Source organism: Perissodus microlepis, chromosome 5, assembly GCF_051167445.1.
Source record: "Perissodus microlepis isolate ML-2025 ecotype Zambia chromosome 5, ASM5116744v1, whole genome shotgun sequence".
Classification (NCBI taxonomy): Eukaryota; Metazoa; Chordata; class Actinopteri; order Cichliformes; family Cichlidae; genus Perissodus; species Perissodus microlepis.
The window spans coordinates 34,453,151-34,465,973 of record NC_140465.1 but is presented as its reverse complement, the minus strand read 5'-3'; the positions used below and the strand labels follow the sequence as shown (position 1 = coordinate 34,465,973).

The window sequence follows — 12,823 nt, the reverse complement described above, 5'->3', positions numbered from 1 at the left end:
ATAGTCAATAGCACACTTTCCACACTAAGTTATCATATTTCATATAAATTTTACAAAGATCATATTTTAGATGGTGCATAACATGAACTGTGAGCTGGAACATATGCATCTTTTTAACTGATGTATTTGAGCTGACAATTTAACTGACTTTTCACAGTAAGGAAATGATATTTTCAAGACTTACAGAGAATCTCTTGATTGACAGGAACACCATCTGTGAAACAAAGGCAAGAGCTAGTGTACACAGTGACAGAGTTTGTCTGAAAAATGAAATGCAAAACAGAATCTTTGAACCGCTACCATATCTCTGTGGAGGGTTTTGTGTGTCCCTAATGATTGGGACATGTACTGTTGCCTCTCTGGTGGGGAAGCGCTTCTAACTTCAACTGAGGATACTACCAGGCTGTGGCAGAAATACTCTGAGGACCTCCTTATTCCCACTGACACATCTGTACACCAAGTAGAGTTGTATTCATTGTACAGTACAATGAATACAAAAGACGATAGTACAATTTGTACTAGATAAATCAGGATTAATGTACTGTAGAAATAAAAAAGAGTTTACAGATATTAGTATTGCTTGGAATTCATTTTCCATGGTAACCCTGAATTTAGATAGGTAGATATTTGGAGTCATAATAAAATATTATTCGTGCACAGAAACAATATTTGAAACATTTTCTTTATTCTTCTTTGAGAGCAAAAGCTGACAGAGGCATAGCTTCCTGTAAAAACTTACAGTGTGTTTGAAGCAAAGCTTTGTGTAAGAAAACAATATTTGAAACATTTTCTTTATTCTTCTTTGAGAGCAAACGCTGACAGAGGCATAGCTTGCACACTTACAGTGTGCTGACGCAAAGCTTTGTGTAAGATTTAACTTTTTTTCCCCTCGAGAATCATCCTGATCCAGTAAAGGTGTTTTGAGATATCTGTATAGGCATTGGGGACATCCGGATAGTCACACTGTACCAAGTTTTCACCAATCTTCCTGCTGAAAGAAACAATACCGACAGCCATTCCCTTGCAGACCAGAGGGCCACCAGAATCACCCTGTAAGGAGGAAGTATGTATTTTGTTCATGTGATACTTAATCCAGGGTGCTCATATATTTCTCAACAACAGAGCAGTTAGCAAGAATTTTCAGGGAAAGGACAGAAAACATACCTGACAGGATCCTTTTGTTGTGTTGTATCCACCTGCACAGATCACATTGGTCGAAAGAATGTATCTGGGAAGTTTTTGAGCCCAAGCATTCTGGCAGTTTTGTGGGCTGATGACAGACACATCCACCACTCTCAGTTCATCAACACTTCTACCACGAGTGTTTTTCTTACCCCATCCAGCCACTTGGCACTTCTCATTTTCATTTAATGTCATTTCACGGAGGGGAAGTTTAATGAATTGAATTGTTTTGCTTGGCCGGACAGGTGTAGACAGCTAGAGGCACAGAATTAAAGAGTAAAGATTAAAAATACGTGAAAACCATGTAACAGCAATACAGAACATCTATCATTTATCTTTTTTTTTAAGTAAGCGCTTTTTACCTCAACTAGAAATGTGTTTTTCAATCAGCATATTGTAAATGCAAACACTCCAAAATATAAAACGTCCTGTGTGAAGTGAGAAAACAAAAATGATAAATCTTACTTTTAAAAGCATGATGTCGTATCCAAGGTTAACATCCCAATAATATGGGTGTTTGTATTTCTCGGCAATCTGTAACTTGAGTTTATCAGCACTCCTCAGATGGTGGTTACCAAGAACTACGTACGTAGGATACCTGAATAAAATATAATTCTGAGATCATCAGCAGATTTTCTGAAGTTACATAGACAACATGATGAATAAAATATGAATACATTTCTTTATAGTTAAATTCTATTTTACTTCAAGATCTTAGCATAAGTTTTACAAAAATTCTCATGGTTTCAGTTTGTAAAGGAAGAATTGTAACTTAAATTATGACCATTACATTATACAGTAGTAAATATATATACATATATTTATATATATATTTATATAGGACATTGGGACATTTTGAAAAAAAAAATGGTCTAATTAGAAATTTCCTTGGTGGAATGATTACTTACACGTCACAGTGTGCAGCAGTCATTACAAAGTTCTCAGACACGAGAAATCCTCCACAAATATGGTTACCTCTGTAATCCTGCACTGATGCCATATACAGCATTTTGTTGTCTGGGGCTATTTCTCCATTTATAATTTCACTTCCAAGGACTAATAGCATTAGGAGGAAATAAAAATAATTAATATTCCACATGCAGGCTGGAGAAGAGTATTCATGGTGCAACTTACCATTTTGCCCGAGGAATGTCAGCGCATGAATCACTGCAAATTGTTGCAGAGCAAACATCTCGCTGGTGAAATGCTCGATCTGTTATGTTGAGACTGGCAGTTCACTCCTTTTAAGCAGTTTGTACCGACTAATATCTGACTTTTGACCACTTCCTGTGAGTAATGTGTTTTTGAAATTTTCCACAGCAACTCCTATCGATCACCATCTGTTATATGTGCACCAATTTCTCATTAACAATATTGAATTTCAAACAAACTAGTGCTAAATCTTCTGCTTACTTAAAAATGCTCCCTGTCTTTTCCTATGGATGGACAAGATGCTTTAGCTTGGAACTAGAAAAAGCAAAATCAAACTGCAGGGTTTATATGGATACTTGAAGATTTTCACATTTGTTTTTTGTTTTATCAAGAGTCATGTTGTCATGCTGTGATTTTGGAGAAAGAGTAAATCAGATGCTTTCCAGATGGTCGTGCAAGATGAATAAAAACCCCACTGGCTGAAATGTACCACCATTTCTTATGGATGGATGTAGACACTCATTATTTTACCTCCCTCCTGACTTCCTCTGTCTATATTGAGGATGGTTTAAACCAAAGATTTCAAATTTGGATTCATGACTCCATCACACCTGTTGCCACTGATATCAGTGACATTTGGTCCTTTCATGGACTGACTAATCTTTTCTCAGCTATTGAATTGACTATAAATAGAAAATAGTCAATTTGGGTCTTAGGTTATTACAAATATGCAGAAAAATGCTTTGGTTCCAGATTGGGTTCAGTTACAAATGCTGAAATGACCATCTCTTTCTTATTTGTGTGCGTATTTTCTTTCTAAAACCAGGTTTCTGTTTGTTGTAATCAGAGCACCACCTATTTGGTTGTGGGTAGCTTTGTCCTGTTTTCATGTTTCATCTTAAACAAACATTTTAACACACTTTCAGTATGGTATTATTACTGCTTTCCCATCAGAGATGAGCAAAACCATTTGGTTGAGCTCTGACAGTTAATTTTTTTTAAAACCAGGTTTCCTGTTTGATGTATTTACAGGTCCACCCATTTGGTGGTTGTGGGCAGTGTTTCCCGGTTTGTATGTTTCATGTTAGAAAAAAAAAATCAAGCTTAATATTTAAAACTGTACATCTCCTGCACACATATATATATATATATATATATATATATATATATATATATATATATATAATATTATTATTATATATTAAGTGGACGCGCAACGGGATATCATAGCGTGGCTCAAGCACGTTCATCATAGTTTAAACCCCTTGTTTTACACAACGGAATACGGCCTCCCGTCTGCAGCTAAACACCCCAATACCTTTTGTAATAGCTTTAGCCCGGTTGGATTGGGCAGCAAAGGGCTGCTTAAATGCCGCAAACTCCTCTGCTTGGACCGCTAGCGCTTGCCATAACTATTGCTTGACAGACTGACCACGCCCACCATACAGATACTTGTTGGAGTCAAATTGTTAAATGTTGTCATTGTGTTACTTAAATTTGTAAGTCTTAGTTCAAACAGCAGGATCAAAGACATTCCTTTGTCTCTTACCACCTCTCCAACTAGTTTCTTGGTGGGGGAGGCCAGTGGCGGTCCTAGCCTGTTTGGCGCCCTGGGCGAACACACCCTCTGCATCTGGTCCAGCAGCCTCCAGGACCTCTCAGCATCCCACACCCTCCATGTTGACTCTGGTCCAGAGTCACCATGGGCCTCACACACATTAAGGATTGTCCATTGACATAAAACTGTTGTCAGAACCATACTGAATTTCACCAGAGAAACATAGACACACACACATGAAGAGAGAGAGAGTATGCATAGTATGCAAACGGCTACCAAACAGCCATCATAATGCATCATACAATGAGAACAGGACAAATCAACAATTGACAATGACTAATTAATATTAAAATCTGTAACATAATGTATTGTTTGGAGTTTAGTCTGTTACTGTTACTATTTTTACCATTTCTTCTTGGAGCAACTGTAACCACACAATTTCCTTAGGGATTAATAAAGTATTCTGACTCTGATTGTTTCAGGATGACCTGCCATTATCCAATGACACATCTGCTTACCTGTATCTTTTGCTCATTTCTCCTCCTCTTCTTTTCTCTTTTTTCTAAACTGAGCACCTGATGGCTTTGAGCTTTTCTTGTCCATCTTGGTTTTAATTTTGGAACTCCAGTATGAACACAAATCCCCCAACTCGAGGATCGCCACAACATAACCTAATAGACCTACACCTTAGTTCACAGATTCACTTTATAGGGTTTATTTCTGGGATTTCACACAACCCAGGATTCAAATCATGAATACATAATGTGCTTGGATTTACATCATTATGAATGAAATGTGCTCTACTTGGAAGCAGCCGGCCCCCTTCCGACAGGTTGTGTGTGAGACTTTAAATCATCAAACTGTAAATTATACATTTTAAATTGTTATTGATCCCTTTACCCCGAGTTCTAAAGTGCATATTTATTTTCTTACTCTTCTTATATATATTGTTTGTTTACTTGCACTGCTGTAACTGGAGCCTCGTCGTCTCGTCTCTCTATATACTGGACTGTAGCGGAGATGACAATAAAGTTTACTTTGACTTCAGCAGCGAGCAGGCGCACCGAGGGCTCTCGCGCTCACTTTTCGCATACAGAATTTCAAAAAACATTGGTGCAAATTATAAGTCTGTATCATAATGTCTGGTGTTTTCGTGTTTGTTGGTTTGTTGGTTTGTTTTCATTTTGTTTTATTTTGCGAGTTGGTTATTAGATGCTGCTCCAGCCAGCCAGAGAATCCCCCGCCGCCCCACCCTCTCTTCCCTGTGCCGCAAGCAGCACACCTCGCAAACGGAGGGCGCCCTTACTCCCAGGAAATGGGCGATAGAAAGCCGATCGGTGCCTATGCCATTCCCAATATGCGCTGGCTGATGTCGGGGCAGCATGAATACGAACAATTTATTTTATTTTTATTTTTTTGCCGATGCCCGTGATGCCGCCCCCCACCACGATGCTGCCCTGGGCAACCGCCCGTGTCGCCCGTATCAAAAACCGCTACTGGGGGAGGCTATAGTGTTTTATTATAGAGACATCTATGTGAAGGTTCTGTTTTCTTGTGTAGTAAACTTCCTGCTTTTATGATCCTTTTGTGGGCAGGAGGTCACACAAACGCAACCCCAAACACAAACACATTCTCACCCTTGCATACACACACACACATTCAAACACATGCACACACACACAGACACACACACACATTCTCGCACATGCATACACATGCTTATACGTATACACACATAGTGCCTTGTCTTTTGTGACCATTGGGGGGTTTTACAGTGGGAGGTGCTTGTGTGTACTGTAACTGTTTTCAATAAAAGGCCGCAAGCGGAGGCCAGAGTCGAGGTCGTCTGTGGTTGGATTCAGAGTGCTTTCCTGAGAGTGACGACTTTCTTTTAAGAGAGAAATCTGCACCACTGAAGCAAAAACCAGGAGAAAGAAACAGACGAACTAATTCATATAGGAAAATATTCATGAATCACTGATTGCTATCTGTACAGTTTACTTTGTGGAGAAGCACTATTTGTATGATGATGAGCACTGGTGGCAGTATGCCTATTTTTGTGAGCTGAGCGACAACAAAGCCTCTGCAACATGCCCAAAGTGTTCTTTTTTATTTTTCAAGAAGAGTGCCTCTCACAGCTAACGTCTAATGTTAGGGACATGAAGGAATTTGAAACTGAGAGAAAACTAAAGGGATAGTTATTGGAACTTCACACTGTAAAGTGTACAGAAAGAAGTTCTCAATTATATTTATGTGTCTTCTTCCTCAAACAGAATTGTTGTGTATGGAGAGACCATGTCGAACGCCATCGTCCCCAACTCGGCCAAGTCTTTCAACTTCCAGCAAGAGTTTAAGCTGCCTGATGAGGAGGTGAGACTCACTTATGTGTTTTTCTAAACCGAAAGATAGAAATGATTTGACAGTTGGCATCATTTTAAAGGACAGCATCAGTGTTGTTGTTTAACTATATTTACTCTCGAAGGCACTCAGCATCAGTGACCATTACCCCGTGGAGGTGGAGCTGAAGACCAGAGCAGGAAGACAGAAAAGGATGGCTGTGCCTGACGGGACAGAGATGACATCTGGGGAAGAACAGTCTCAGAAAAAAGGTGTCTGAGACGGTTTAATAAAAATGAATTTCAGTACGATTTTAGTTATTTTATGAAGGAGCAAATACCTCATGAATCTCAGGGCTGATCTCAGTTCAGTTACATTCTTTATGTAGAGTTGCTGTTTATTTAGGAATCAAAGTGATGTGACATATCTCATTTTAACTGAAATACACTAACAGTAACAAATTTATAGCAAACATGTTCTGCAGTGTTGTATTCTGTATGGGTGCTTCTGAGAGCAGATTTTAAATATCCACCTTCTAATATTAAACAACAGGGAAACAGAAGAAGCCCAAATCGGCAGGGTCACCAAAGATGGCGGCCAAGCCAGCGGGAGCACAGAAGAAGAAAAAAGACAAGCCAGACAGACAACAGAAGAAGAAGAATGTGGGAACAAAAAGGAAGCGAGGACAGGCATCCAACACGCCAACCAAGAGAAGACGTCAGGATGTTCAGTGTTCATGATCTTACTATTAAATTTAAAAGTAGAGTTTTTAAATTTAAAACTCTACTTTTAAATTTAAAGTCAGAGTATCAGTTAGAGCTGATACTCTAACTGATACTCTAACAGTATCAGTTCTAACTGATACTATAGTTAGAGCTGATAGTATTAAACCGTCAAAGTAATATTGGGAGGAAGACGACTCCATCTTTCCCTGCAGACTTGTGGGCTGATGACTGACACATCCACTACTCTCAGGTCGTCAACAACATTACCACAAGTGTTTATCTTACCCCATCCAGCCACTTGGCACTTCTCACTTTGCTTTAATGTCATGGCCCTCACAGGGGGGCCATGACACATACATATATATACATATATATACACATATATATATATATATATATATATATATATACATATATATATATATATATATATATATATATATATATATATATATATATATATATATATATATATACACATATATACATATATACACATATATATACACACATATACGTATACATATATATATATATGTATATGTGTGTATATATATGTGTGTGTATATATATATATATATGTATGTATATATATATATATATATATATATATATATATATATATATGTATATATATATATATATATATGTGTATATATATGTATATAAGTTTAGTTATGACCTGCAGTCTTTCTGGGTCAGATATAAACCAAGTTTAGGTGGAGTTTATTTTCGTTGTGCTGACTTTTTACAGTCAGTTACAATAACTCGTACTGCTACTAGCTAGCAGGACGGAGTTTCTATACAGCTGGGTGGGTGCTATGATGTTACTGATAGTGAACTTTATTTTATTCATAAGGTTAGTTAGTAGAGTTGCCAACCGTCCCGTAAAAAACGGAATCGTCTCGTATTCAGGGAAAATATTACGAGTTTCGTGTTGAGCTGAGAAGGAAGCAGTTTGTCCCGTAGTTCAGCTACAATGAAAAAGACACAAAGCTGGAGTTATTCTGTGTCTTTACGCTGCACAGCTGTCTCTTCTTCTCTCATTCTCCCCCTCCCCCTCCTGTTACTACTTCTATCAAAGTTTTGCCCGGGGGCCAGGGAGGGCATTAACAGGGAAAGGGGGGCACAAAGAAATACTTTTCTTTCTTATTTTCATTTAAAATGTCTCACTTTTAATAAATAATTATCTGAATCTTACAACCCAAATTTTTATCTGATGTAACATGTATAGAAATCATACATATACCAACAAGACTGTGTACATCACTGTCACAACAGCATTTGTTTTCATTCAAAGGCTTTATGGCTTTTCCTATAATACCTGGTGGGCCGGTCTCTAGTCAAAATGCCCAGGCCGATTTTTGGTCCCAGTCCAGCCCTGCGCAACACATTCATATGATGCAACATGCCACTGTGAGTTTAATCTTGTTTAAACAGTTTGCTTGCTCAATAGCTATTAATTTTATGCTGAGTATTATATAAAATAAGTTACGCGTAATGTTAACTTACTGTGGTTTGAATTTCAGACTTTCGCTAATTTTCAGAAGCGATGTCAGATTGTTTTCCTGTTAAATTTAGTCATCGTTCGTAGACCACAAGCAGCAACATCCGTCAGCCTTATCACCAGATCACCACATCCTAGACATATTGATATTTGCTTGACTCTTAATCTCTTCCTGGTTTGTCTATCTTTCTGTGCTAGGGTCTGTGACCACATTCTCTAGTACATTTCTTTAGTCTATATGTAGATAGTAATATCTACTTTTCTTTGCTGATAGATAATATTTAGATAAATCAAATGAATGTTAGGTGAAAGTCAAATTGGTCATAGTTACCAAATATTTTAGAAAATTGTAGGGTGCAATGCAGTAACTTTGTCTTTAACTTGTAATCTGTGATTTTTACTCATATTAGCTTCTTAACAAAGAAGAAGATGAAGATTCTCACATACACATTTACACATACAGCCTCAAGTTGATGAGTGTTTTAAACTGATAAATCATCAGCTTTGTGATCAGCGCTTTCAAGTTTGTAATAAAACTGGTCATAAAGATAACAGATACATTCTTATTACTAGTGCTTCATAAATTCTGTATAGGAGAAAATTAAAAGAAAAAAGAAAAGAAAGAAAAGAGATGGATGACTTGACTGCTGTTATCTATTGCACTGCTAATTGCTGTCTGTCTAGTAGAACTGTTAAATGTAAGCTGTTTCTTTTAAGTCAGTGTGAATAAACTTTTGCTTTTACCCCCACAACCACTGTGGATGCACTGTGGCACAGATAAATTAGAACAGACGTAGGTGATAAACTAGGTGGGTGAGACATTCAAAGTAAAATTTTTATTTAGGTAGCACCTATCAAGATAAATATCACAAATGCTTCACAACCAAAATGTTAAAACATTCAAACTAGTGCTGGCAGTGTTAATCTCGTTAAATTACGTTAACGCCATAACCACATTAACGCGGCAAATCTCCATTAGCGAGTTACTGCGGATCGCCCGGTGCGATCAGTACTACTTAAGATGGCGGATCTGAGCTAGACTTCGCTGGATCCTTGAGCTATCAGCGTCAGTCAACTTGTGCATCTGTAAACCTGAATCTTTAAAGCTTTTGTGATTATCCCACTAACCTGACCTTTTGTGTGTAGATCTTTTATGGAACCTGATTACAAGATGAGTGGCAGAGGAGGAGGACTTGGAGCTTTTGTACAGAGAGTGTGGAGCACCTTTTCCCCTAACCCTGTTTCCCCACGGACCCTGGCGACCTGGACCCCTTTCCCCTGCACATTGTATATAGCCACTTGGTGATTGTGTTCACTGTAAATAAACGCACTGTCTTTTGCATAACAGAAAAACCTGGCCTGCGCCTGAGTCCCTTTCAAAATCCTTATCAAAATCGTTCAAACAAATAATTACTAAAAGCAAGTTTTAAAAGAGGCATTTTTAGCTGCTTTTTGAACGAGACCACCAATTTCACAGATCTCAGGCGCAGAGACAGAGACTTCCAGAGTCTCTGTATCCTTTAGTTTTCAGCCGGCAGGCCCTGATCACATGACCTTGGGGACCTGCTGTGGTCAGATGGATGTAAAGTTTCTCTGATGTAAGCTGCTTCTTCTCCATGCAGAGCTCTAAAAGTTAAAACTAGACTACACAGGTTAGACGCACATTAGATAACTGTGGCCAGTTTTCTGGTCCCACCTTTGATTCATCAGCATGCTATTCTGAACTCATTTGAAATCAAATTTAAAGCTAATTTATACAGGTGAATGCCTCTCTATTATTAAAAACAAAAAAAAACAAAAACACACCATGTATTAGTGCTGCTCTGCCACCAACACAAGGCTCTCACTGCTGTAACCCGGAGTTACATTTGTCACATCTGATGGATTTTGTGGTATCGCTCATTTTTGACAAATACTATATCAGATTTGAAATTGAAAATACAAAACTAAACTATTTTTGATCAAAGCTTCTTAAAAAGAACTGTTTATTTTCTGAACTTTTTTGGATCTCTCTCTCTCTGGCTATAGTTAAAACACAGGAACCAGTTTCCAGTGTTCTCACAGTCACACTGAAACGAATGCTTTACTATTTTTTTTTTCTTAATTTAAAACATTAAATGGCCAAGGATTTAACAGGCATTTGTCATTTTCTGTCCACCACACATGAAAAAGAGACTTATGGTCTAACAGGACCAGTCTATCCATCCATTTTCTTTACTGTGTATGCAAGCAGGGTCTCAGCAGCCTGGAGCATTTCTCACATAATATTGTGTGAGAGGCAGGGTACACCCTCAACAGGCTGCCAGTGCATCAAAACATGGTGTAGGGTCTGTAACTTACAATATAAAGGATCTTGAGGCAACTGTTGTTGTAATTTGGTGCTGTATGAATAAAATTTAATTGAACTGTACTGAATGATGCACTGGTAACCAAAGAAAAGACTCTCACAGAGGTAAAACAGGGAGACTACAAGCCACATGAGAGTTGCCAGTTTACAGTCACAAATTACTCGACGTGGATGTCTTAAAATTAAAAGTAGGTGAAATAAAACTGAGCACAGAAAAGCCCCAGAAGATTTTCACGGTGACATGACTATGTTAACCACTGCAGCACCGGCTCACAGGAAATTTCTGTGCAAACCAAACATCAGATATGTGCTACAAAAACAAGTTCGGTTTTTTTATCGCTAAAAAACATCAGTGAAGCCAAACTAACTGAAAAAATGACACATGATTTGAAAGTAGCTTCATTATTTTTTATTTCTAATTTAAGAGCAAGCAGGAATATCTTTGCAATGCAGGAGAGATATCTGAAGCTATTTTACATTTATCCTGCAGTTCACATACAGTATTATAATGCCAGATATTGCAGATTGCACATTGTTACAGTGTATACTTAGCATTGCTTTTTATTCAGAATGTTTTTGATCCAGGAAAGGTGCTTTGATATATCTGTATAGACGTTGGGCCAATTTGGGTATTTACAATTTCCATTTATGTTGAAAGACACAACACCGACTGCTGTTCCATTGCACACCAGAGGGCCACCAGAATCACCCTGTAAGGAGGAAGACACTTGTTTTATTTATCTTCTATTTAATACTACAAGTGAAGTGATACTTTCTTTAAAAGAGCAGAGGACATACCTGGCAGAATCCATTCTTTGTGTCAGATCCTCCTGCACAGATAACACCTTTTGGAAGAGTAACTTTGGCTTTCAATTTTCTCTTACAGACATTAAGGTCAATAAGAGGCACATCTACCCATCTCAGCACATCAACAGCTTTGCCATTGGTTTCTGTGAAACCCCATCCAGCCACCTGACACTTTACATTGTCTTTTGCTTTAATCTCCTTCCTTGCCAGTTGTATCGGTTTCACTTTCTTGTCCAGTTGAAGTTTCCTCGAGAGCTAGAAGATGCAAAAAAGGAAAAAAATAAAAGGACTGATAGAAACCAACTCTGTACATTTCTGATCTTATATCAAGTCTTTGGTGAAGTACCAAGTGGAGTTGTTGAAAGCAGTGATGCAGCTGACCTGTTTTTGATTGTGACTGTAATGATTCACATTCAAAGATATTTACTTACCTTGAGGAGCATGATGTCATTACCAGACTCAGCTTTGTCATATTGTGGGTGCTTGCATGTCTTTACACTGTATCTCATTTTGTTGTTATTAACCTTCTTCAGATTGTGGGTTCCAATTACAACCTCCATAGGAGAACTGAGCGAGTGAATATTAAGTAGGTGTTAGCTGGGTTTTTGTTGGGTTTTTTTTGAGAAAAACAAAAAGTACACAGCTTGTTCACTTACTTTTTGTAACAATGTGCAGCCGTGAGCACAAAGTCTTCACTGACAAGAAATCCTCCACATACGTGGTTTCCATTGATCTGCACAGAAGCCATATACTGCATTGAGTTCTGTGGGACATTTTTGCCATTTATGATTTCACTTCCATGCCCTGCAAGAGTGAGAGGAAAAAAGTTAATGTAGGATTTTTTCAATAGATAAGTAATTACATTTTGCAATCTTACCATTTTGTCCAAGACATGTTAGAAGATAGAGAAACATAAGATCATGCACAGCATGCATCATCTTTTCAGCCTATTGTCTTTGAGGTGTTGAGTCAGACCCTTATATTCAGACTGTGGTTTTCATCTGCTTGCCCTTGACTTCTTACTTATATCGTTTCTGCATGAGTGCAACATTTAAAAGGATCGCTATGATGAGCCTGTGCGGTCAGTCAAACTGTGAGGCATCACAGACCATACTAATGTTTCAGTAAATACAACGCCTGTGGTTGTGCTGCCTGGAAAGAGCATGTTATGAGGCGCTTGTGACATTTTTTTCCTCCTGCATCTATCG

At 38.1% G+C, this 12,823-nt stretch overlaps 1 protein-coding gene and 1 pseudogene across 2 annotated transcripts; both read right to left on the bottom strand.

The window, feature by feature from the left end:
- Positions 1 to 713: 713 nt before the first annotated feature.
- Positions 714 to 2,386, bottom strand: LOC146387736 (granzyme B-like; annotated as a pseudogene). Its single transcript, XR_014800187.1, has 5 exons — positions 2,317 to 2,386; positions 2,091 to 2,238; positions 1,648 to 1,780; positions 1,165 to 1,437; positions 714 to 1,050 (listed from the first exon to the last, which is right to left on the bottom strand). The product of XR_014800187.1 is annotated as a granzyme B-like (transcript).
- An 8,825-nt stretch (positions 2,387 to 11,211) lies between these two features.
- LOC146387735 (mast cell protease 1A-like) lies at positions 11,212 to 12,584 on the bottom strand. Its single transcript, XM_084927257.1, has 5 exons — positions 12,493 to 12,584; positions 12,272 to 12,419; positions 12,047 to 12,182; positions 11,607 to 11,870; positions 11,212 to 11,518 (listed from the first exon to the last, which is right to left on the bottom strand). Exons 1-5 carry the CDS (start codon positions 12,551 to 12,553, stop codon positions 11,357 to 11,359), a joined length of 771 nt encoding a protein of 256 aa, XP_084783383.1. The 5' UTR covers positions 12,554 to 12,584; the 3' UTR covers positions 11,212 to 11,356.
- Between the last annotated feature and the right edge of the window lie 239 nt (positions 12,585 to 12,823).